The sequence below is a fragment of the Hyperolius riggenbachi genome, chromosome 9 (assembly GCF_040937935.1).
Source record: "Hyperolius riggenbachi isolate aHypRig1 chromosome 9, aHypRig1.pri, whole genome shotgun sequence".
In the NCBI taxonomy this organism is placed as follows: Eukaryota; Metazoa; Chordata; class Amphibia; order Anura; family Hyperoliidae; genus Hyperolius; species Hyperolius riggenbachi.
This window is the reverse complement of record NC_090654.1, coordinates 19,211,586-19,238,585: the sequence shown is the minus strand read 5'-3', so window position 1 is coordinate 19,238,585 and position 27,000 is coordinate 19,211,586. Positions and strand designations below refer to the sequence as shown.

Here is a 27,000-nt window from a genome sequence, read left to right as displayed (position 1 = left end):
TGTTAGGGAGGGGGGGCATATTGGATAGTTGTGGGGGGTCTGGAGGAGCAGTAGGTAAGCTTGGGGGTGGAGGAGCAGCAGTTATGATAATAGGGGGCTCATTGGGTACTTGGATAGGTGATACATTAGTGTAATAGACTGGTAATGTCAGCTGACAGTGACACACAGCACAGTGATGTCAGTCATAGGAGGAGGAAGAGGGCGGGACCTGTCAGATCTCATCCTCCCTCCTCATTGGCCGGCCGCGCCTCCGCCTCCTCCCGGCTGTCACGTGATTGGCTGCAGATCCCGGTTGCCATAGTGACTGCGGCCTAGCGGTGCCCGGATCCTGCCTGTGATGGAGCTGGAGGAGCGCTGCCAGGCTGGGGTCTCCCCGGAGCTGCCCGCCGCTGTTCGGGGGGAGGAGCTCTGCCCACCCGCGGTGCCCGAACTGCTAAGAGCCATATGGGAGGAGCCAGAGAAGCCCAAAACCAGCCCCGGGGGGAGGATGAGATCCCACCGGCAGCACCGCTACCGGAGGAGCCCCCTGGGGAGGGAGAGCTACGGTGAGGGGGAGGGGCTTCCGGTGACAGAAGGGGGGAGGGGTCCCAGCTCGGTGTACTTATACATTATATACATATATCATGTCATTACATAGAGAAGAAATAGTGAGCAGCTGTCAGGTCTCTACTGTCATTCCTGTAGCCATGGCAACCACTGGCAGGTCACTAGTGTCATTCCTGTAGCCATTACAACCACTGGTAGGTCACTATTGTCATTCCTGTAGCCATGACAACCACTGGCAGGTCTCTAGTGTCATTCCTGAAGCCATGACAACCACTGGCAGGTCTCTAGTGTCATTCCTGTAGCCATGACAACCACTGGCAGGTCACTATTGTCATTCCTGTAGCCATGACAACCACTGGCAGGTCTCTAGTGTCATTCCTGTAGCCATGACAGCCACTGGCAGGTCTCTGGTGTCATTCCTGTAGCCATGACAACCACTGGCAGGTCTCTAGTGTCATTCCTGTAGCCATGACAACCACTGGCAGGTCACTATTGTCATTCCTGTAGCCATGACAACCACTAGCAGGTCTCTAGTGTCATTCCTGTAGCCATGACAGCCACTGGCAGGTCTCTGGTGTCATTCCTGTAGCCATGACAACCACTGGCAGGTCACTATTGTCATTCCTGTAGCCATGACAACCACTGGCAGGTCTCTAGTGTCATTCCTGTAGCCATGACAACCACTGGCAGGTCACTAGTGTCATTCCTGTAGCCATGACAACCACTGGCAGGTCACTAGTGTCATTCCTGTAGCCATGACAACCACTGGCAGGTCATTAGTGCCATTCCTATTGCCATGACAACCACTGGCAGGTCACTAGTGCCATTCCTGTAGCCATGACAACCACTGGCAGGTGCAGTGAGGAACATGGTACCAGTGGGATATCTGTCTCTCTTCCTCTGCCTTCCTCCAGGGAACTGAATTGGGGAGGGATGGCGCCGGGTTCGGTCGCCGCGGCCACAGGGCTCCGGCCTTTTTTCTTTTTTTTACTATAATTCAGTCTCCTCCGAGCTCCTTTTCCTGCGGGGTAGTATGCGGAGGGCAGAGGCACGCAGGTCTCGCTCTGCATCCCAGCCTTTTGGTCCCGGTCTGCCTGCCGAATGATCAGCTGTTTGGGACCCACGTGCATCACGAGATCCCATGAGTCAACTGCTGCGGACGTGGGGGAGCCGGAAGCATCGCCTCTGCAGCCGTGAGGGAGCAGGACACCGAGCCGGCCGAACCACCGCTGCCGCTTGCTGGTCCTCTGGCATCGCCACCTGCGTGGAGCCCACCATGGCAACGCCGCACAGGACGCATCCGAGTCCTGTATCTGCACTGGGCTTAGCCGCCGCCAGGGAGACCAGACACCGCTGAGGGACCCCCGCATCCGCGCGGACTGTGATGCGGCTGCTGCTGCCAGGGAGACCAGACGCCGCTGAGGGCCCCCCGCATCCGCGCGGACTGTGATGCGGCTGCTGCTGCCAGGGAGGACAGACGCCGCAGATTGTGAGCGGGCCACCCACCCCACAGCTAGGTGAGGTCTAACTGCCGCTGCTTCCCCCGCTGGGTCAGGGCTGCTACGTCACTGTGGCCACAGCAGGCCAGTGTTCCGCTGCCTCTCCGGCCATGCTGTCCTCTCCACTTGGCCAGCAGGTGAGAGCCAGTCTCCATGCCTGATCCTGCAGCCACCATCTGTGTGGGCTCTAAGTGTCCCGAGCGCCCACAACGTATCAGGCCACAAGCCGGAGGCAAAGGTACGAACCTACGTGCATCCAGCTGCAAACCCACCACGGCAGTCAAGTGCCCCCTCCCAGTGTCCCCTGGATGAATTTCAGGCCATCCTCGCACCACACGCTGACGGGACAATATGAGGAAATGCGCATTTGAGCTCTTTAGTAGCCAGGCTGGCCAGCCAAGACACCACAGCAGCCATAGGAGGACTCTTTCTTTTCCTCTGCAGCAGCCAAGTGACATAGCCTATCCATTCCGGTACTAACCAGCCAGGTTACCTTAAATCCAAAGGGAGCTCTTTTTCACTTTCACTGCTTTCACTGTATGCACTGTACTGTATGTATCTGTTTATCTTTTTCTCTCTCTCTCTCTCTCTCCCCAAAGATGGACCAGGGGCATCTGATCAAAGTATCGCTGCAGAAGCGTTTTGAGTGCAATAGACGGCAGCAGATGTCCCCCTGGTCCTTCTCTTTGGGTCCATTCCTTATGGGTTCTCTACCTATGTTCTGCTTCACTCCGTAACTATGCATTGTACCTACTGTATGTATCGCCGTATATATGTATGCGTTATATGTATTTACTGTGTACCTACTGTATGCTGCCTGTTCAATTTCTGTACTGTACCACCACCGACCCTGTTGTGCCAAAATCAATTCCGGGTACAACTCACGTTGTACTTGGCGAAATAAATGATTCTGATAGATATCAGGGAGATGTATAGCGGAGGGAGTGGGGGTGCTCCAACAAAATAACTTACATCCCATTGACTTTACTATGCCCTTCCCTTCCTAACCCTACTTCCTATGCATTTGACAATGCATGTTGGCAGATTCAACGGGCAGGCTATATCGTTGGCAGGTGGATAGCCTACCCGTCAAATCTGCCTACATGCATTGTCAAATGCATAGGCAGGAGGGTTAGGGAGGGCATAGTAAAGTCAATGGGATGTTGGTTAGTTCGACGATGTAGGCCAGGGGTGCTCATTGGGTAGGTCGCAATCTACCGGTATATTACAAAGGACTTCATGGTAGATCCGTACTAGATTTTCCATTCTGTATATATAATTGTGCTCCTAAAATTGTACATAGGTAAATTATTTTGATTTGATAATTCTTAAAGTAGCTCGCAAGCCGAAAAAGTGTGGGCACCCCTGATTTAGGCTGTTTCTTTGGAGCAGGGGCACTAGATACCAGGGAACTGTATAGGGGAGGGAGGGGGACACCAGGGAAATTTATAGTGAAATGAGGACCACTAGACACCAGGAAACTTTATAGGGGAGTGAAAGGGACTCATGACACCACGGAACTTTATTGGGGATGGGAGGGGGGCACTAGACACCAGGGGACTTTATTGGGGAGGGAGGGGGCCACTAGACACCAGGGAACTGTATAGGGGAGGGAGGGGCACTGGACACCAGGGACTGTATCAGGGGAGTGACGGCCACTACACACCAGGGAACTTTTTTTTGGGGGGGGGGGCACTAGATACCAGGGAACTGTATAGGGGAGGGAGAGGGACATCAGGGAAATGTATAGGGAAAGGAGCACTAGACACCAGGGAACTGTATAAGGGAGGGAGGTGGCCAATAATTTGGTCCCAGTGTTCAATTTCTGCCCACTTTGTATTTGAGATTGACAACCCTGCTTGAGGGCTCGTTTCCACTATTGCGGTGCAGAATCGCCTGGATTCCACCGCTGTTGAAATTCCATGAATTAGCATGCGGATGCGAATTTTTGCGTGTTTTTTGCCGCGAATTCGCATGCGAATTCGCATAGGTGAGGGTATATGCGAAATTAACCATGTCACTGCCTGTTTGAATTACATTGGTACCTATGCGAATTCGCATGCGAATTCGCATGAAAATTCGCATACCATAGCCGCATGCGAATTTCCTATTAAATACATTAGCGGCGATTCGCATGCATTCCACTCGCAGGCGAATTTGTTGGCTCTTTTGTGCGTTTTTTTACCGCTGAAAAAAACGCACCTCAACAACGCTACAGTGGAAACAGGCCCATCCACTTGCATTACATGTGCGGATCTGCATGCGTTGGACGCATGCAGATTCGCGATAGTGGAAACGAGCCCTTAAGGTAAATTGCAATCAAATCGCAGTTCATTTGCAAAGGGCCTGTAGAGCAAGCAGCATATGAGCAGTATATGGGAGCTGTATTTGAGTCTTTGTTGTGTTTCTATGGAATTCTTTTGTCCATCTAAGAAATGTTTCTTCTGTCTGCAGCTCTCAGAAAGCTACGAGAAGCAGCAAATGGGAACGACATAGACACTGGTGAGTTGTGCTTCTTGTTCTTGTTTTCCCTGTTGCTGGTAGTATTACAGATTATTCTCATAGCTGTGCATGGCATTGCGAGAGGGATGCGGATGCACAATCGTGCTGCACATGTGACGGTTTGCGTCTCGAAGACGGACGCTCGTCTCCAGTGGAAACCTGCCTGTAAAGTTCTGTGCTGTGATACCCTAATTCTGTATTTTTGTTTTTCAGTGCAGCGTTTGCTGGATGAAGGAGTGGATCCGTGTGCTGCTGATGACAAGGGTCGCACTGCGCTGCACTTCGCATCCTGTAATGGGAATGACCAGATTGGTATGAGAATAAAGAAGGTCAATGGAATTATAGAGTACTAGGAAACCTAAGCCCGTTTAAAAACGGGCCCTAGGCCACTCACAACCCCCTTTCCCTCCCGCAACCGCCGCATGTCAGCGCGCATGCGTGCGCCCTCGCTCCGCGCGTGCACACATGTCCGCCCGGCCCCGCCCTCCTCCTGTCCCAACGGCTGTCCGTGCTGTATATGTGCAGCAGCAAAAAGCACGGACGCAGGGACAAAGGAGGATGCAGGGACTCCGGGATTATTATATAGGATTAACATTGGTGAACCGGCCCAAATTTACATCACAGGAGCCTATAGGCACAGATGTCCTGGCACCCTAGACTCCACCCTCCGAACCACACCCCTTCCCTTACCTGTCATAGCTGCAGGTGTCCCTTAGCTTTAGGTAGCCAGCAGTACCCTCAGTAATAAGTACCTAGAGGAGTCCCCAACTGAAGGGAGATCTCATCAGTGGAATGCTGAGAGCTGGGTTAGTAACCTCTCATTTATGCTCTGCTCAGGACTCTGTATAGGGAAGGAGGGAGGGAGGCGCTCGGGGAGGGCAGTGAGCCGCCCCTCCATCATCAGGTGCCTGTAGACACATGTCTACAGTGTCTTCTGGTAAATCTGGCCCTGGTAGATGTTAAGCCCCTCCCCCAAGACTAGCAATAAAACAGTATCGTAAAATATCCTGTAAACACCTTTATGTATTGGTTACTGTAGTAAACAGCAGCAGGCTTAGCAAAGAAATGAACAGCGCTACTTAAAAACAGATGAGTGCTTACCTGCAAAAAAGTGCACACCCCACTCATGGGATTCAAATACACAATGAGCATACACATGACCTGTCTACCACTTGGAGGATGTTAGTTTCACTAACAATTTGCAATTTGTTAGGTACTTGTCCCTCCCACTATCGAAGAAGTCTTTCCTCCATGGGAGGGGACCTAACACTAACTAAATTCTACCTATGCATATGCATAGCCTGGGCGCGCTACCAGTAAAATTGAGAATTGCGCAAAAAAAGTGGGATCAGCGCATCACCAGGCCGCCTCTGAATGGCCTCTGCTCAGAGATGCGCTGAGCCCCCCAGAAACTGCAAACGCACCTTGAACCGCATCTCTGAGCAGAGGCCATTCAGAGGCGGCCTGGTGATGCGCTGATCCCACTTTTTTTGCGCAATTCTCAATTTTACTGGTAGCGCGCCCAGGCTATGCATATGCATAGGTAGAATTTAGTTAGTGTTAGGTCCCCTCCCATGGAGGAAAGACTTCTTCGATAGTGGGAGGGACAAGTACCTAACAAATTGCAAATTGTTAGTGAAACTAACATCCTCCAAGTGGTAGACAGGTCATGTGTATGCTCATTGTGTATTTGAATCCCATGAGTGGGGTGTGCACTTTTTTGCAGGTAAGCACTCATCTGTTTTTAAATAGCGCTGTTCATTTCTTTGCTATGTTTGATTGATTTATTTCTGGTCAGCTGCTCCCACTTAATAGTTTTCCTTTGGTGTATATGCAGAGCCTCTGTTTGGGTTCAAGGTGCGTTTGCAGTTTCTGGGGGGCTCAGCGCATCTCTGAGCAGAGGCCATTCAGAGGCGGCCTGCTGATGCGCTGATCCCACTTTTTTTGCGCAATTCTCAATTTTACTGGTAGCGCGCCCAGGCTATGCATATGCATAGGTAGAATTTAGTTAGTGTTAGGTCCCCTCCCATGGAGGAAAGACTTCTTCGATAGTGGGAGGGACAAGTACCTAACAAATTGCAAATTGTTAGTGAAACTAACATCCTCCAAGTGGTAGACAGGTCATGTGTATGCTCATTGTGTATTTGAATCCCATGAGTGGGGTGTGCACTTTTTTGCAGGTAAGCACTCATCTGTTTTTAAGTAGCGCTGTTCATTTCTTTGCTATGTTTGATTGATTTATTTCTGGTCAGCTGCTCCCACTTAATAGTTTTTCCTTTGGTGTATATGCAGAGCCTCTGTTTGGGTTCAAGGTGCGTTTGCAGTTTCTGGGGGGCTCAGCGCATCTCTGAGCAGAGGCCATTCAGAGGCGGCCTGGTGATGCGCTGATCCCACTTTTTTTGCGCAAACAGCAGCAGGCTAATAATGGCGGGTAACAGATGGTGTGTATCTCTTTGCATTTCAGGGCTGGTTTACACCCTGAGCACTATACTAAGGGCTAATGTGTTTGTATGGGCTAGTTCACTTCAGAGCGATGTGATTCTTTTTCCCAAACGTGGGTCCTGCAGCATTTTGGAGGCGATTACACCTCAATGTAATGTTTAGGAGAACTGTAAAATCACTTTAAAGTGAATGGGAACCGCATTTAAAAAAATGAGACAGATACTTACCCAAGGAGAGGCAAGGTTCTGGGTCCTATAGAGCCTTCCTGCTCCTCTCCTGGTCCCCTCGTTCCAGTGCTGGCTCGCCCGGTAGCAGTATTTGACTAAATTAGTCAAATACTGCTTTACCCGGCCGAAGGAGGCTTCAGAAGTCTTCAGGGTGCCCGAGTGCTCCTGAAGAAGGGCGGCCCTGTACTGCGCCTGCACAAGCACGCTCTCTTGCACGCTCATGCCTGTGCAGTATGGAGCCGCACGTCTTCGGGAGGACACGGCTCCCAGTGACTTCCAAATACCCTTTCGGCGGGGGATTGAAAGGGGGGGGGGGAGCCAGCACAGGATAGAGGGGACCAGGGGAGGAGCCGGAGGCTCTTCCCTCTCCTTAGGTAAGTATTTGCTTCATTTTTTTTAAAAAATGCGGTTCCAATTCACTTTAAGGGCCCTTTTCCACTAGCAATCACAAACGCCAGCGATTGCAATTAATTAATTTTTTCAATTCTGTTATGCGATTGCGATTTTTCATTTGCATTGCATTATCACTCTAAAAATCGCTCCAGAAAGTGATTGCGATTTCCAAATCGAATCACTATAGTGGAAAATACTTCTTGTGATTTCTATGATAAAGTAACAACCCTAGTGATTTAAAAATCACTAGCGATATGCGATTCAGCTGTGTAGTGGAAAAAGGCCCTAAAAATTGCTGAACGGTGATTTTAAAAGCGGTTTTTGCCAAAAGCTGTTCACTTCCAGGTCAAAGTGTACTTCCTGTTTTGCCACAAGAACTATAAGATTGCTTAACGCAGACGCTCCAAAATAACTAGGCATAAATAGAAAATCGCTGCACGTGTCGAGAGTCGCTACTGTAAATCGCTACAAAAAGCGCTAAGCATTTGTGATTATGCTTAGCAATTCTTGGTGTGAACTAGGACTTAAAGAGTAACTCCGGTAATAAAGAAAAGCTTGTCACGACGGGCTCTGTTATAATGGGCGGGGTTTTAGGGTTATGTACTCGCCTGTCCTGACTTCTTGCCCCCAGGCAGCTGATTGCTCCACCCCCACCATATTGTGGCCATGGTGAGTTTTTCTTAAATTTTCTGCCAAAATTCTGGTGACGCCTATCTGTGTTGATGTGGCCTCTACCCCCAGCTAGACTACTGCAGCATATTTGGTGGGATTCCGGTTGTCCTGCTTGGATAAGTGAAAGTGAGGTGCGACCTGGAACATTATGTCTTCAGCAGTGCTGCTGTTACAGTTTAACCACTTCACCTGGAAGGGTTTTTCCCCTTAAAAAAATTGAGCAATTTTCCCTCTGTCAGCGCTTCTTCCATTCATTTAACTAGAACTCTATTACTAATTATCACAACAAAACAATCTATATCTTGTTTTTTTGCCACCAATTAGGCTTTCTTTGGGGAGTACTTTTTGCTAAGAATTATTTTTTTCTAAAAGTGTCTTAAAGGGGAACTGAAGAGAGAGGTATATGGAGGCTGCCACGTTTATTTCCTTTGAAGCAATACCAGTTGCCTGGCAGCCCTGCTGATCCTCTGCCTCTAATACTATTAGCCATAGCCCCTGAACAAGCATGCAGCAGATCAGGTTTTTCAGACTTTAAAGTCAGATCTGACAAGACTAGCTGCATGCTTGTTTCTGGTGTTATTCAGATACTACTGCAGAGAAATAGACCAGCAGGGCTGCCAGGCAACTGATATTGTTTTAAAAGGAAATAAATATGGCAGCCTCCGTATACCTCTTACTTCAGTTCCCCTTTAACAGGCAAATAAGAAAAAAGGAAAAAAATCATTATTTCTCCGTTTTCGGACATTATAGTTTTAAAATAATACATGCTATCGTATTTAAAACCCACACATTTATTTGTCTCGGTTATTGCAACGCTTAAAATTTTCCCCTAGTACAATGTATGGCACCAATATTTTATTTGGAAATAAAGGTGCATTTTTTCAGTTTTGCGTCCATCCCTCATTACAAACCCATAATTTATAAATTAATGGTAATGTATCCTCTTTGCATACATATTAAAAAAGTTCAGTCCCTATGGTAAGGGGTGAGCGTGAACATGCAGCAGGGAGGGACGTAGTAGCTATGTCCCTGCACATAGTTATGGTATTTTGCAGGGACGTAGTTACTTGTCCCTGGGTAGGGGAAGTGGTTAAAGGGATACTTAAGTCAAACAAAAAAAATGAGTTTTACTCACCTAGGGCTTCCAATAGCCCCCTGCAGCTGTCCGGTGCCCTCGCCGTCTCCCTCCGATCCTCCTGGCCCCGCCGGCAGCCACTTCCTGTTTCGGTGACAGGAGCTGACAGGCTGGGAACGCGAGTGATTCTTCGCGTTCCCAGACACATTAGCACCCTCTATGCTGCTATATGGTATATGATATATGCTATAGCAGCATAGATGGCGCTATTGTGGCCAGGAACACGAAGAATCACTCGCGTCCCCAGCCTGTCAGCTCCTGTCACCGAAACAGGAAGTGGCTGCCGGCGGGGCCAGGAGGATCGGAGGGAGACGGCGAGGGCACCGGACAGCTGCAGGGGGCTATTGGAAGCCCCAGGTGAGTAAAACTCATTTTTTTTGTTTGACTTAAGTGTCCCTTTAAAGGACAACTGAAGTGAGAGGGATATGGAGGCTGCTATATTTATTACCTATTAAATAATTCCAGTTGCCTGGCTGTCCTGCAGATCCTCTGCCTCTAATACTTTTAGGCATAGACCCTGAACAAGCATGCAGCAGATCAGGTGTTCTGGCTGAAGTGTGACAAGATTAGCTGCATGCTTGTTTCAGGTGCTTGATTCAAACAATACAGCAGCCAAAGAGATCAACAGGGCAGCCAGGCAACTGGTATTGTTTTGAGGAAATAAATATGGCAGCCTCCATATCCCTCTGTTTTCAATTGTCCTTGAAGTCTGAAGTTATTTCTCGATGATGTTTTCCTTTTTTTCTGTGCAGAGGTGTTTTATGACCTTATTGCTTAAAGTTACTGTAAAGGGGGAAAAAAGTTAGTTACTTAACTATAATCACACACGATTGGTTCGCACGATGGCCAGGGAAGGCCATCGTGCGAACCAATCAGGGAAGGCTCTGGGTCCTATAGAGCAGAGTTCCCCAACCCTGTCCTCAAGGATCACCAACAGTACATGTTTTGCAGGAAACCACAAACAATCACAGGTGGGGTAATTAGTGTTGCAGCAGAGCTGATTAATTACCTCTGTGGGTTTCCACAAAACATGCACTGTTGGTGGGCCTTGAGGACAGGGTTGGGGAACACTGCTTTATTGAGCCTTCCGTGTCCTCTCTTGCTCAACTTCTTCCAGCGCCATAACCCCCATTGTGTGTACTCGGCCAGTTGGTGTTTGCACCCTTGGGAGGATTAGAAAGCACTATGTGAAGATGGATGGGGCTGCCTGTCTTTGGAAGTACTCAAGTGCCTTGAAAGCCTCTTGATACAGCAAATTAAATGGGGGGGGGGGGGGCGGCGCTGGTTTAAGGGTTATAAGAGAGGTCAGGAAAGGCTCCATAGGATCTTGAGCCTTCCCTATCTATCGGTAGGTATCTGACTGTTTTTTTTGGTGGGGGGGCATTACATTTACTTAAATAAGGCAATAAACGTCTCCCATTTATAAGTATTTATGTATTTCCTGAATTTCTTTCAGTGCATTTGCTCCTTGACCATGGTGCTGACCCGAATCAGAGAGATGGATTGGGGAACACTGCGTTACATTTAGGTATGCTGCAAGTCGTGGCTCCCCCCACTCTGCTTTCTGGGTGTTGCTTTTCACTTACACTGTATTTCTTTCCTCTCAGCTGCTTGTACCAGCCATGTCCCGGTGATCACAACACTGTTACGTGGAGGTAACGTGCCTTTCCTATGCATATTAGCTGATGTGCATTTCATGTTATGGTCATCCTCACGCTTCTCTTTTATCTGCCCCTCCCTCCAAGGTGCCAGAGTAGACGCTTTAGATCGCGCAGGCCGGACTCCACTGCACTTAGCCAAGTCCAAGCTGAATATCCTGCAGGATGGGAAATCCCAGACCTTAGAGTCTCTGCGGCTAGAGGTCAAACAGGTGAGGAAACCTGTGGAGAAGGCTGGATATCCGTTTTAATTTACGCAGTCATGGGCGGAGTTAAATGACACCCTTCCTCGGCACACATGAAGACTAGCGGTGCAGTATACGTATGAATCAGCTGATTATGAAGTGTCACTTTTGCCCCCGTAGATCATCCAGATGTTGCGGGAGTATCTGGAGAAGCTTGGCCAGCAGGAGCAGACGGAGCAGCTGGATCAGATCTGTTACCGACTGCAGAGGACCAGCACCAAGGAGCAGGTGAGGTCTCAGGCCCGCCACGTTCTGTGGATGGAAACAACCATTACCGATCCCCGGGACCCACTGGAGCATTTTAGGCTGAGTTTTTGCTTTCAAGGAATCGCGGGTGATTCCCAAGACGGTAGGCTAATGAGAGCCTATGGCTGGGATTCCACTACCGTTATTGCAATTTGCCAAGTAATTTGATTCAGGGAATGCAGGGCCCAAAATCGCTGTTTTAGTGGCACAAAGACTAGTGTTTTCAAGAGCGATTAGCGAGTTCTACTTGGTCCCAGCCCTTAGTGACAAGACAAACTTGCAAAAACAGGTTCAAACCTGAAGCTATTCAGTGGGGTTCCTGTGCTGATCTAAGATGATTGCAATTTTATATCAACCGGTATTTCAAGCTCATGTTAAAAAATGGTCAATGAAATTGACAGAATTCCTGGATTGTGCATATTTATAGGGACTCTGAGCTCTGAAAATGAAATTTGGACTTACCTGGGGCTTCCTCCGGCCCCCCATAACCCACAAGGTAGCCCAGTGTCCTCCTGGTCCCTTCCGTGGTCCTGGTCCCGGCTCTAAAATCCGTCGGCTGAAGTCGCCCATGCTCGCTCCCGCCGTGCACACTGCACGTCATTACGCTCCCTCCGTGCACACTGCACGTCATTACGCTCCCTCAGTGCACACTGCACGTCATTACGCTCCCTCAGTGCACACTGCACGTCATTACGCTCCTTCAGTGCACACTGCACGTCATTACGCTCCCTCAGTGCACACTGCACGTCATTACGCTCCCTCAGTGCACACTGCACGTCATTACGCTCCCTAAGTGCACACTGCACGTCATTACGCTCCTTCAGTGCACACTGCACGTCATTACGCTCCCTCCGTGCACACTGCACGTCATTACGCTCCCTCCGTGCACACTGCACGTCATTACGCTCCCTCCGTGCACACTGCACGTCATTACGCTCCCTCCGTGCACACTGCACGTCATTACGCTCCCTCAGTGCACACTGCACGTCATTACGCTCCCTCAGTGCACACTGCACGTCATTACGCTCCTTCAGTGCACACTGCACGTCATTACGCTCCCTCAGTGCACACTGCACGTCATTACGCTCCTTCAGTGCACACTGCACGTCATTACGCTCCCTCAGTGCACACTGCACGTCATTACGTTCCCTCAGTGCACACTGCACGTCATTACGCTCCCTCAGTGCACACTGCACGTCATTACGCTCCCTCCGTGTACAATGCACGTCATTACGCTTCCTCCGTGCACACGTGCCGGCGTAAGAGTCCTCCGCATGTGCGGTTCAGTCTTACAGAACCACACATACGCCGGACGGCATGATGATGCATGGCGGGGGCTTCAGTCGAAGTCGCCGGATTACAGGAGCCGGGACCAGAACCCACGGAAGGGACCAGGAGGACACTGGGGAATCTCAACGGCTACGGAGGCTGGAGAAAGCCCCAGGTAAGTCCAAATTTCATTTTTATGCTAAGAAATCTCTGGCTAGTAACCACCTCCTCCTCCTGCCCAGACTGAGCTCCCATAAGCCCTTGCTAGAGTGCCAAGGCACAAAAGGAGCTGTGGGCGAGGCTTGTTTAGTTTATAGGGAATTAGAGTATTAAAATAAAAAAACAAGTATTTGGCCTCATACACACATCAGATAACAGTCTTTGGAAAATTAAAGATCACAGACCAATTTTACCCCCTTCCATGTAGTATGAGAGCCATACTCTACACAGTCTATTCTATGGAGCTGCACTCCCCATCAGACAGAAATCTTACCCCCTTCCATGTAGTATGAGAGCCACACCTACACAGTCTATTCTATGGAGCTGAACTCCCCATCAGACAGAAATCTTTGCAAGATGCTGCACACAAAGATGCTGTACACATGCAACAGATCAGTATCTGCAAAAGATCTGTTCCTGCAAAAGATCTGTTCCTGCAAATTGCATTCATAGTCTATGAGATCTGCAGATCATCATACACACCTTGTTTAACAGACATTCATCTGCAGATCAGATCCACCAGGATGGATTGTCAGATCTGCAGATGATTGTCTGATCTGCAGATGAATGTCAGTTAAACAAGGTGTGTATGATGATCTGCAGATATCATAGACTATGAATGCATTTTGCAGGAACGGGTCTTTTGCAGGAACAGATCTTTTGCAGATACTGATCTGTTGCATGTGTACAGCATCTTTGTGTGCAGCATCTTGCAAAGATTTTTATCTGATGGGGGGTTCAGCTCCATAGAATAGACTGTGTAGGTATGGCTCTCATACTACATGGAAGGGGGTAAAATTGGTCTGTGACCTTTCATTTTCAAAAGACTATGGTCTGATGTGTGTATGAACCTTTGGCTTGAGGAATGCCCTATAAACTATATGAAAGGAACACAATTATGCAATGAGTAAAAGTTTATCTTGGATCCACTTTAAACTGTAATATTGCCTACTTGAGCCATGGGGAAACATGGACATTACCTTGCACATTCAGTTATAACTGACTCTGCTTCACCCGTTCTCCTCCCTCCCCCTCCTTTCATTTTCAAATGCCCTCTGCAGCTACATCCGGGTTGGCGAGTCGGGCAGTAGTGCACAGGCGCCGGCCTGGCTTTGCACAACCTTGATCGTGCGCCTGTAGCTGGGAGCACTGTGTGCATGACACCATGACTACGTAGATAAAGGATTCTGATTCTGTAAAAGTGGGTAGCCTGAACAATTTGCAGCATTCTACTACATGTCACTACAGGGCCTCTTTACTGCATTCTGCTATATGTCACTACAGGGCCTCTTTACTGCATTCTGCTATATGTCACTACAGGGCCTCTTTACTGCATTCTGCTATATGTCACTACAGGACCTCTTTACTGCATTCTGCTATATGTCACTACACGGCCTCTTTACTGCATTCTACTACACGTCACTACAGGGCCTCTTTACTGCATTCTGCTACATGTCACTACAGGGCCTCTTTACTGCATTCTGCTATATGTCACTACAGGGCCTCTTTACTGCACTCTACTATATGTCACTGCAGGGCCTCTTTACTGCATTATCCTGTGTGTCACTACAGGACCTCTTTACTGCATTCTACTATACAGTATGTCACTACAGGGCTTCTTTACTGCATTCTGCTACATGTCACTACAGGGCTTCTTTATTGCATTCTGCTATATGTCACTACAGAGCCTCTTTACTGCATCCTACTATATGTCACTACAGGGCCTCTTTACTGCATTCTGCTATGTGTCACTACAGGGCCTCTTTACTGCATTCTGCTATATGTCACTACAGGGCCTCTTTACTGCATTCTGCTATATGTCACTACAGGGCCTCTTTACTGCATTCTGCTATATGTCACTACAGGGCCTCTTTACATACATGTTTGTTTGGTATCTGCATTCCTTTACCTGATGAAGGAAAATTAGACGGCAGGGAAACATAACTTTGACATTTTGTGCATTGCAGGTGGATGAAGTGACGGAGCTCCTGGCCAGCTTTACATCTCTTAGCCTTCAAATGCAGAATATGGAGAACAGGTAGCCAGAGCCTTGCCTCCTCCTCTACATCATCGGGAGATTCCGGGTGGCGGTGCCCAGCATCCCTGCGCCGCTGCCTCATCCGACCGTTCCTTTCTATGGTTACAATCCGCAGATGTGTGTGTGACAGTGGCCATATCGGTGGCTCCCCCGCAGTATTAATCATGTGCTAGAGCTGCCAGGGTGAGGAAGATAACATGAAGCACAAGATAACGTTTTATGCACGGAAGCCTTTTATTAATATCGCCCTAAGAGTTCCTTGTGACATTCTGACAGTCGGCATTCCAGCATCTTCTTCTATTCAGGAAACTACAAGTTTTGTGTTTTTGTCTTTTGTGTAGCAGAGTCTTGTTGGGAGGGGGGGGCTGCTGAACTATGCATGCGTGCGCATTGCTGTGTGTTTACTGGGTCATATCGTGTACATTGTACGAGTTGTTCTTTATGCTGTTTTGTGATATTTCTATGCCTCCTACGGTGAAATAGTTCAAGTCACGGTTCTGAATCAGATTCCTTTAACTCTTTGACTGAACTAAAAAAAACTAACAAAAAAAAATGATCTCTGTATTGCTTTCTGCATGTTGCTCTGCCAAACTCCCATGTGTATTTTACAACCAGAGACGGTCATTGGGGTACTAGTCATTTTGAGTTGATGCAAATTATATGTTAATTGTAGTCAAATGTATGCACCTCCAGATTTGAATTTATTTTAAAGCAAATCTGAAATGAAGATAAAGGTAAGAGATAAAGCATTATCTGCACGAGATATGATGAATGCCGTGTAGTGCAGCTAAGAAATAGAACATTAGCAGCAAAGAAAAGAGTCTCCTATTGTTTTCCTGGGCTCGCTACATGATTTAAAAAAAAAAAAAGTGCTGTGCCACCCAGTGCTGGGCCGAAATTACGCATGAGCGTAATTACGCATCGTAATTCAATGCAAATTGACGCGTAAGCGCTACGCGTAACTTACGGTCTTACGCGTAATTATTTACGCGTAAATAGTAAAGTGGTATCGTAATTACGCTGTCTACCGTAATTGCTAGGTATGCGTAATTTTACAAAGACTTACGCATAATTTTACGCGTAATTACTAACGTAAAAACTCCCCTTTTCTAAGAGTAGCCAATCGGTCAACATCCTAAGCAACCAATAGTATCTTCTCCCGCCCTTCAGTATATAAGCGTACGTTTTGACGCATACGAATGATGTGTACGCAATAGCTGACACATTGACGGCTATTGCGTACACATCGTCCGTATGCGTCAAAAAGTACGCATTAATGGGTATTACGGCACTACGCGTAACATCGTAGCGTACGTGCCTACATTACGGTTTCCTTATGCGTAACTGCGTAAGTTAACGCGTAATTACAGTGATGAACCGTAGATAATTTCCTACGCCGTAACCTTAATTGCGTAATAGCATAAAATTACGCGTAATGATCCGTAAGCATAGATTTTTCTATTACGACCAGCACTGGTGCCGCCCCCTTGCCGACACAATTGGAACGGCAAGGGGGTTAAAGGGAACCTGAAGCGAGGAAAATTATTTTATATAAACACATGCTGTAGCTGCAAATGAATATTACATACTAACCTCACCATCAGTTTCTCTCAAAAGCTCACCATTTTCTTCTTACAGTGATCCCTTCCAGTTCTGACAATATTTTGTCAGAACTGAAATATACCAGTTGCTGTCAGTTATATATCAGCAGCTGTCAATTACAACTGATGTGCAAGGTAATGTCCATGTTTCCCTATGGTTCAAGTGGGTGATATGGCAGTGTAACAGTGTGCTGACCAGGAAGCTGTTATGGGGTAATGGCCATGTTTAAAATGGAGGACAGAGAATTCCATTGATCACAGTGGACAAATGGGACGCAGGAGAGGAGGAAGAGATTGAGGAATAGACTACACAGGAGGTAAGTATGACCTGTGTATGGTTATTCTGACTTTTTATTTTCAGATCAGGTTCTTTTTAAGTTGTCAGCTATGCAAAAGAGCTTCTCTGACCTATTTCTCCCAAGTTGGGTCAATACAGGCCTGTCTGAAGCAGTTGAACAGCCAAGAAACCGTGAGAGACAGCTTGAGATAATGTTTTACTGCAGGAAAGTTCTAAAGGTCATTAGCTCTGCTCTGTTTTATAGCTTAAGAGACATAATGTGATTTTTGAAACTGCATATATTACAATGATGCAATGTAACTATAAATAAATATGAGACTCTTTTCTTTGCTGCTAATGTTGGATTCATTATATTGTAAGGTTTTTTTCGCTTCAGGTTGGCTTTGATTCAAAGTGAATGAATCCATCTCAGCCTCTGAGTTTGATTGGTTCAATTCCAAAATCTATATATATTTATATACAATTGGAATTGAATTTGCCTGACAGAGAGATGGCCAGCATCTCTCTGTCAGTCTGTATTTCTAACATTTGCTTGCATGGTGTAGAAGTTGGTGTATTTTTCTATCCAATACCTTCTTCAGGTTAATGTTATAGGCATAGTATATTTAAAGAGGAACTGTCGCAAAAATCTTAAAATTTAAAACCCATACAAATAAGTATGTTTCTTCCAGAGTAAAATGAGTCATAAATTACTTCTGTCCTATGTTGCTGTCACTTACAGTAGGAAGTAGAAATCTGACAGAAGCGACAGGTTTTGGACTAGTCCATCTCTTCATGGGGATTCTCAGCATGGCCTTTATTCTTTATAAAGACACTCCCTGCAAAAGATTTATACAAAGATGCTGGCCAGCCTCCCTGCTCACTGTACATTTTTTTTAGCAGTTGGACGGAGCAACTGACATTCACTAAATGCATTTTGAAAATAAAGAAATCCCTGTGGACCCCCCATGAGGTGATGGACTAGTCCAAAACCTGTCGGTTCTGCCATATTTCTACAACCTACTGTAAGTGACGGCAACATAGGAGAAAAGTCATTTATGGCTCATTTTACTCTGGAAGAAACGTACTTCTTACTTGTATATGTTTACATATATTTTACATTTTAAGATTTTCAAGAGAGAGAGGTCCTTCAATGCAACCACAGAACATAGCTTCTGTTGAAGGGGAGGTGAGACAAATTTTAATGGTTATGCTTCTCTGAATAATCTATAAGACCCCTGGACACTGCGGGGCCTATTAGGGCATTTTCATTCCAAGTCTGTTGCGGTAATAGTGCGGTGTGACCATACAGCGAGGCTGACAGTACAATGAATGTTGGCCTCACTGCCACTGTAAATGCATGCAGTACCCGGTTAATGCAGAGTAGCAACAGGTTGCAATGCAATGACACTGTCTATTGCAATATAACAGAATAAAACCCAAATGCAATTCACTTTTTCTAGGACCTAATTTTTTTTTTTTATCTTCTATTTAAAGAAAACCTGTATCAAGAAAAACCTCCCCTGGGGGATACTCACCTGCGGTCCTTAGATGTATTAAAGTTAATGGGAACCACATTTTAAAAACATGAAGCAGATACATACCCAAGGAGTGAAAAAGGGTCTGGGTCCTACAGAACCTTTACTGTCCTCTCTCGGTGCTTTCGTTGCTTAGCTGGCTCCCCCGTTTGAATTCACCGCCATGGGGGGACTTCTGAAGTCTTTGATAGCCGAGTCCTACCGAAGATAGGTGGCTCTGTACTGCACCTGCGTGATCGGGCGAGAGAGCGTGCTTGTGCAGGTGCAGTACAGAGCCACCTGTTTTCGGGAGCACTCTGACTAATTTAGTCCAAATACTGCTACTGGAGGAGCCAGCGCAGGAACGAGGGCACCAGGAGAGGAGAGAGAAGGCTCTATAGGACCCAAATCCTCCCTCTCCTTAAGCAAGTATCCGCCTTTTTTTTTTTTTTTTTAAATGCGGTTCCCATTGACTTTAAATAGAAGTTAAACATTTTTCTCTTAGGAGAAAACACTTGGGAAAAAAGTGATTTACATATGGGCCCAGGACAGGTGTGAAAGGGCTCTTTCGTGCTTGGCCTACCCTTTGTACTGCAGAGCAAGGAGTATGTGACGGCCTCGGCATGTATGGGAAACATTCGGAGTCGTGCATGTCCTGTACGCTGACCGCAGTAACTGCTACACACAGCCGTGCTGAAGGACACATTCAACCTAGAGCAGTGATGGCTAACCTTGGCACTCCAGCTGTGACAAAACTACAAATCCCATCACGCCTCCCTGAGTTACGCTTAGCGCTGTCAGAGTATTGCAATGCCTCATGGGACTTGTAGTTCCAACACAGCTGGAGTGCCAAGGTTAGCCATCACTGACCTAGAGCTTCCACTTGTGAATGGGGCTACAGCGGCAGTACAGAGGGGCCACACAGGGTCTGGGGACCTGATAGATTATGGAGGTCTACATACTTTTTAAAATGTGTCTTGCCTCAGGTTTACATTAAGGGTTTTGTTTACTTTACCACTGTGACAGCAACTTTTTGCTATTAATGTAATTTTTGTGTGTTTAAGTATTAGAAAGGGTGGAAGAGGGTGTCTAGATTTCAGTGCAATCTGTTTCCCAGTTGGGGATATTTCCCTCCAGTTCCTCGCTGATGTTCACAAGCACAGCACACATTGAAAACTCATCCAGCTTGGGTAACAAACAGCAGTAAAAACCCATCACCCATTCTGACTCTTTCCCATCTGTAATGCTGCCTCTGCTCCTGTAAAGAGAAGTAGAAACTCTGTTGTGGTATCGTGGCATGGTCTGGAATGAGGGGATAACTCACCAGTGGGGTTGTAAATGGCAATTCAAACCTGAAATGTTATAACTCTAACTACAGTAAAGACTAAAAGAAAGCAGTGAAGCTTTGGAGGAAGTTCAGCTGATTTCCTGCCTGAGTGGAATAGTTGCAGAGAAGCACAAGAGACCTGTGACATTCTCTATGCATGACTTCCCTATAAACGGGGTTCAGTAAGCAGACGGAAGCCTGCCACGTCGGTCACCTGATCAGGCAGATCTCTCGCACTCTGACGAGTACAGATCTCATCTGCAAGTGAACTTCATGCATTCTTGTTTGTTTGTTTGTTTTGTTTTCGTTTTTTTTCTTAACATTGTGAAATATTTAAAGAAAATTTCAATTTTCATTGTAAAACTGCCATAAATATACGTTGGTGCTGTCCAAGTCTTTTTGTAATTTAATTTTATAAGAAAGGTATCTTGCAGCCAGACTGGTCAAGAATGTTCTTAAAGGTCAACTGTAGCAAAAGGGCTACGGAGGCTGCCATATTTATTTCCTTTTAAGCAATACCAGTTGCCTGGCAGCCTTGCTGATCCTCTGCCTCTAATACTTTTAGCTATAGACCCTGAACAAGCATGCAGCAGGTCAGGTGTTTTTGACATTGTCAGAGCTGACAAGATTAGCTGCATGCTTGTTTCTGGTGTGTGATTCAGACACTACTGCAGCCAAACGGATCAGCAGGGCTGCCAGGCAACTGGTATTGTTTAAAAGGAAACAAATATGGCAGCCTCCATATACTTCTCACTTCAGTTGTCCTTTAAAACTTTCCACACCTTACAGTTATATGTGGTCTGCTGTTATGGTTTGTACACTCATCCAATTATGATTGGTCAATGTTACAACTTCCATGCAGTATGAGGACCAACAGAATGTTATGGACAGTGTGTCGGTAAGCTCTCATACTACATGGAGGTGGAAAAATTGGCCAATCAGAATTGTATGTGTGTAGGCATCTTTGATCATGGAGAGAATCCGAAGACCTAACAACAAAAGTTGTTTAGGTAAGACCCGTAAAGACTAAAGCTTGGTACTCACTTTCAGTCATGATTGGCCAATCCCTGACCAAGTTTACCCTCTCCATGAAGTATGCGGGTCAACAGATATTGAATACTATAAGCAGATTGCTTGGCCAATCATAATTGAAAGTGTGTACCAAGCTTAACTACTTCTCTACCACGGTTTTTTCCCCTTAAAAAGCTCTTCCCATTATTTTGGAAATTATCACACTGAAATGATTTATACATTATTTTTTGCAGGGAAAACTAGGCTTTTTTTGGGCAGTACTTTATGCTAAGAGTTATATTTTATATGCATTTGACAGGGAAGAAGAAGAAAAAAATCACCATTTCTCAGCTTTCAGCCATTGTAGTTTAAAAATAAAATGTGCTATTGTAGATAAAACAGACACATTTTATTTGTCCCGGTTATTACAATGTTTAAATTGTGTCTCTAGTACAATGTATGGCAATAATATTTTATTTTGGGTTAGGGATGAAGGTGTTTCAAAAATAATGAAAATGTATTTAATCTTTCTATGGTGTATTATAAGTGAATAATGATGTATTTGGAAGTAGTTTTACTTTTTGGCCTCAAGATGGTGCTATACGTACTCAGTTTTCTAAAAATAGAAAACAGAACCAAATATTTACATGTGTTTATAGGTGTTTGTAAACAAGGACATAGAAGTGCGTGGCAGAAGTTGCTAAGTGGTTAAAGAGAACCCGAGGCGGGGTTCTTCCATCGCAATCCATATACAGAGGCTGGGTCTGTCTATAGAGCCCAGCCTCTGTTGCTAGTTAGTTTCCTCCAAAGCCCCCCCCCCCCTGCGCGCTGTCAGACCCCATAAAACACAGTCGCGCTACGCGGCTGTGTTTACCTCACTACTGTCAGTCTCGGCTGCTCCCCTGCCTCCTGAATTGCTCCGGTCCCCGCCCACGTCTCTTCCCTCCAATCAGCGGCGAGGGAAGGGACGTGGGCGGGGACCGGAGCGATTCAGGAGGCGGGGAGTGGAGAGACTGACATTATGGAGGTAAATACAGCCAGCTGCGTGTCGCCAGTGCAGCGGTGTTTTATGGGGTCTGACAGCAGGGGGGGGGGGGGTTTGGAGGGAACTAACTAGCAACAGAGGCTGGGCTCTATAGACAGACCCAGCCTCTGTATATGGATTGCGACGGAAGAACCCCGCCTTGGGTTCTCTTTAAGGGTGTGTACACACATACAATTTTGATTGGCCAATCACTGGCCAATTTCATCAATTACATGTAGTATAAGGGCCATCCGATTTCAAATACTTTGAAAAGATTGTGTAGGTAAGTTTTCATATTACACAGAAGTGGTTAAATTGGCCAATCAAAGTTGGATTTATGCACACACCCACAACAGTACAGGCTTTCTTTGCAAGCTTTACAAACTACAAGTTTCTTCTTCTGGTATGATACAGATATGGATCAGAACTGTATCATGACAGAAAAAAAAAATAGAAAACATGAACCAAGTAAAAATATTTAAAATAAACACATGATATAGCTGCAAATGAATATTACATACTTACCTCACTGTCAGTTCCTCTCAGAAGCTCACCGGTTTCTTCTAAAGGTGCCTATTAACGGTATAATTTTTCACTAAATGTGATCTTTCAATGTGATTTTAATGATTGAAACGAATTGGAAGGTAACTATCGATTTACTGAGTGATTCTTTTTTCAAATTCGATCATAAAATCCAACGTTCTAATCGATTTTATCCTATTTAGCAATCGACCAAAGAATCATTTCTTAAATCGATTGCCTTCATAAACGGAAAATTTTCTATAAAATTCGATCATTCAAATATCAAAAGCGATGCAATTTTTTACAATTGAATTGTATCGAAAATTTGCCGTTTATAGAGGCAATCGATAAACGATTCTTTGGCCGGTTGCTAAATAGGATAAAATCAATTGGAAAGTTGGATTTTGTGATCGAATTTGAAGAAAGAATCACTCAGTAAATGTGAACAATCGATAATTACCTTCCAATTAGATACGATCGTTTAAATCGTAATGAAAGATCACATTTAGGGAAAAATAGTACCATTACTGGGAACCTCAACATGCTTCCTTCCAGTTCTGACAAAATTGTGTCAGGTATAAAATATATCAGTTGCTGTCAGTTATAACTGAAAGGACAACTGATGTGCAAGGTAATGTCCAAGTTTCCCTATAGCTTAAGCGATACTACAGTTTAACAGTGTGTTGACCAGGAAGCTGTTATGGAGTAACAGCCATTTTCAAAATGGAGGACGGAGAATTCCATTGATCACAGTGGACAAACAGGATGCAGGAGAGGAGAAAGAGATTGAGGAGTAGACTACATGGGACATCAGTATTTTGTATGTTTACTTTACTTTTAATTTTCAGTTCAGGTTTGTTTTTAAGTTTGAAAAGCTTGCTAGGAAATCCTATACTGCCAGTCATTACAGGTATCACCTAAACAACTTTTGATATGTATTTGGAGACAAACTTGTCAGTAAGCTCAACATGCGGTTCGTCCTACTTGTCACGCTCCGTTGGGAGTACTGTTGCCTTGAGGATGTCTAGAAACGCCCACATTGCTCCAACACTAATAGGTTGCGCTGAACAGGTACCTGAGTGACTCTCTAAAGCTGGCCATACACTATTCAATTATCGCTTGATTTTGGGTTTGATCTTCATTGGATCGATATAATGACTGATTCATTTACAACAAACTAAAGACCAATGCTACGTACACACATGCGACAACGATCGTTCGTTAAGAACGACGAACGAACTTTTAATTGATGCAAGAACGACCTAAGTAAAGGTAGTTTTAAAATGTGTGTAACGATCTGATCGTTAGAACGAACGTTACATCACAGAAAGCAACTATTGCGCCTGCGCATAAAAATGAGAAGTTTCAGGGAGAAATAGTGAAATGCGCATGTCAAGCCTAGTACGAACGATCGTTTCCAACGATGTACTACTTTTGCAAACGATCGTCGTTGGTTAAAATCCGCCGAGACAGAACTTTCTTTTGTAGCGATTTGGCTCGTTCGTCGTTTGCCTTAATAGTCGGTGGTTCGTTTTTTGTAACGATCGTCGTTGGTAAAGATCGGGGAACGATCGTTACAAACGACTATAGTCGCATGTGTGTACGCACCTCAAGATTACAGATCAATCTTTCAATCAATTTTAACCTTTCATATCAACTGGAATACATGATGTATTGACCTTAATTGGCAACTGCAGCGAGCGGTATATGGAGGCTGCCATATTTATTTCCTTTTGAACAATACCAGTTGCCTGGCTGTCCTGCTGATCTATTTGGCTGCAGTAGTGTCTGAATAACACCAGAAACAAGCATGCAGCTAATCTTGTCAGATCTGACAATAATGTCAGAAACACCTGATCTGCTGCATGCTTGTTCAGGGTCTATGGCTAAATGTATTAGAGGCAGAGGGTCAGCAGGATAGCCAGGCAACTGGTATTGTTTGCAACGAAATAAATATGGCAGCCTCCATTCTCTTGCTCCTCTTGCTACAGTTGTCCTTTAATTTTTTCACTATATGTGTGGTTTGTACCTTGATGGGGACCTGAGGTGAGAGGGATATGGAAGCTGCCATATTTATTTCCATGTAAACAATACCAGTTGCCTGGCTGCCCTGCTGATCTTCTGGCATACATAGTGTCTAAGTTAAAAACAAACAAACCTGGAACAAGCATATGACAAATCTAGCAAAACCAGTCAGAGCACCTGATCTGCTGCATGCTTGTTCAGGGTCTGTAGCCAAGAGTATTAGAGAGACAGGATCAGGGAGGACTGCCAGGCAACAGGTATTCTTTAACCACTTGATGACCAGAGTGCTAAACCCCCCTGAATACCAGGCAATTTTTACTGAAATGGGCCACTGCAGCTTTAAGGCCTCCCTGCAGGGTCGCACAACCCACCACACAAGTGATTCTCCCCACCAAAAGAGCTTTCTGTTGGTGGGGTCTAATGCCCCCCCCCCCCCCCCCCGATGTTTATTTTTTGCTAAATATTTATGGTTTTGTTGGTTTTTTTTATAAATAAACATATTTTTGCTTTAATTTTAACAACCCGCCATCCCCCGGCCATCCTATCACAGCGATCGGCTGTGATGGGCTTCCGCCTATCGCTCTCCGGTGTGACAAAGGGACAGCCGTGTTACACGGCTGTCCCCAGTACAGCGCTGCTGCAGATCGCAGCGCTGTACTAACTAGAAAGATGGTGATTTCGCCGTCTAACAGTCTCCCTGAAGGCGGGGTGGAGCTCTGCCCCCCCAGCTGCGCGCGATCTCTTGCTGGCCCCAGGATTTGACACCAATTGGCGTTAGGCGGTCATAGAGTAGTTAAAGGAATACTATAGGGGGTCAGGGGAAACTTACTCGGGGTTTCTAATGGTCCCCCGCAGACATCCTGTACCTGCGCAGCCACTTACCGATGCTCCGGCCCCGCCTCCAGTTCACTTCTGGAATTTCAGATTTTAAAGTCTGAAAACCACTGTGCCTGCGTTTCTGTGTCCTCGCTCCCACTGACGTCACCAGGAGTGTATAGCACAAGCCCAGTATGGTCTGTGCCTGTGCAGTACGCTCCTGGTGACATCAGTGGGAGCAAGGACACGGCAATGCAGACGCAGTCAGTGGCGGCGCCACACTGGGGCTTACCCAGGCTTCAGCCCCAGCTGGCGACTTATAAGCCCCCCCGCCGTGGCCACCGCAAGTTCCTTCAGGAGGAGGACTGTCTGGACACGTGAGGAGGGCCTGGCGCTGACTGTCACCACCAGCTATCAGTCACCGCCCCGGCCCATCCCATATACATAATGCTGGTACACTAGCAGCCACGCAGAGCGGCCTGCATATAAAAAATTCTGTCACGTGACGACGTCCAGCGTCACGTGACACTTGCAGCGCGCTTCCCTCGCCTGGCCCGCACAGGCAGCTTCAGCAAGTTGCCGCCGAAGAGGCGAAGAAAAGAGACTGCGTGTCTGCAGCATGCCCAGCACTCACACCCACCCAGCCCAGACACCCACGGACAGCACAGGAAACGTCCGAGCGGCGTCGGACTGGAGCCGGGCCAGCCAGAGCTGAGGCAGCAGCAGCAGGAGGAACTCGTTACTCTGAGCGAGGAAGGAAGGCTCAGTCAAGGTGGGTGTTCTCCTTTCCTGTGTCCAGCCAGCCAACTGCCAATTTTATTTTTTTTGCACAGGCCTGAGCTCAGCTGCCCTGGGGGGCCCCAGCCCACCACACCAGCCAGGCTTGAGGCCTTCCCACCCACCACCAGCCAGGCCTGAGGTGCCCTGGGGCCCCCAGCCCACCACCACCAGCCAGGCCTGAGCTGCCCTGAGGTGCTCCAGTCCACCACCACCAGCCAGGCCTAAGCTGCCCTGGGGCCCCCAGCCCACCACCACCAGCCAGGCCTAAGCTGCCCTGAGGTGCTCCAGCCCACCACCACCAGCCAGGCCTTAGCTGCCCTGGGGCCCCCAGCCCACCACCACCAGCCAGGTCTCAGGCCTCCAGCCCACCACCAGCCAGGCCTGAGGTGCCCTGGGGCCCCCAGCCCACCATCACTAGCCTGACTACATATACTGGGGACAGCTATACACCTGGCTACATATACTGGGGACACTGGCTGTCTGTCATTATGTGCATTAACTGGTGAAACGCTGTCTCATTACATGCATTTACTGGGGAAACGCTGTCAGTCATTATGTGCATTTACTGGTGAAAAGCTGTCTGTCATTACGTGCATTTACTGGTGAAAAGCTGTCTGTCATTACGTGCATTTACTGGTGAAAAGATGTCTCTTATGTGCATTTACTGGTGAAAGGCTGTCTGTCATTACGTGCGTTAGCTGGTGAAAAGCTGTCTCTTATGTGCATTTACTGGTGAAAAGCTGTCTCTTATGGGCATTTACTGGTGAAAGGCTGTCTGTCATTATGTGCATTAACTGGTGAAAAGCTGTCTCTTATGTACATTTACTGGGGAAATGCTGTCTGTCATTATGTGCATGAACTGGTGAAAAGTTGTCCCTTATGTGCATTTACTGCGGAAACGCAGTCTGTCATTATGTGCATTAACTGGTGAAACGCAGTCTGTCATTATGTGCATTAACTGGTGAAAAGCTGTCCCTTATGTGCATTTAATGGGGAAACTGTCTGTCAT

General features: G+C 46.6%; 1 protein-coding gene across 1 annotated transcript; it reads left to right on the top strand.

Annotated features, from left to right (window-relative positions):
- The first annotated feature begins 265 nt into the window (after positions 1-265).
- ANKRD54 (ankyrin repeat domain 54) lies at positions 266-15,406 on the top strand. Its single transcript, XM_068252076.1, has 8 exons — positions 266-545; positions 4,500-4,547; positions 4,761-4,859; positions 10,873-10,944; positions 11,024-11,071; positions 11,162-11,286; positions 11,440-11,547; positions 15,021-15,406. Exons 1-8 carry the CDS (start codon positions 338-340, stop codon positions 15,093-15,095), a joined length of 783 nt encoding a protein of 260 aa, XP_068108177.1. The 5' UTR covers positions 266-337; the 3' UTR covers positions 15,096-15,406.
- Positions 15,407-27,000: the final 11,594 nt, after the last annotated feature.

What these genes read in the sequence shown, in the direction of transcription:
- ANKRD54 (XM_068252076.1), top strand. Translation starts at nt 338, where the DNA reads ATGGAGCTGGAGGAGCGCTGCCAGGCTGGGGTCTCCCCGGAGCTGCCC. An exon ending in GAACACTGCGTTACATTTAG is followed by an intron (nt 10,945 to 11,023) that starts GTATGCTGCAAG and finishes CTTTCCTCTCAG; the next exon opens with CTGCTTGTACCAGCCATGTC. An exon ending in GGACCAGCACCAAGGAGCAG is followed by an intron (nt 11,548 to 15,020) that starts GTGAGGTCTCAG and finishes TGTGCATTGCAG; the next exon opens with GTGGATGAAGTGACGGAGCT.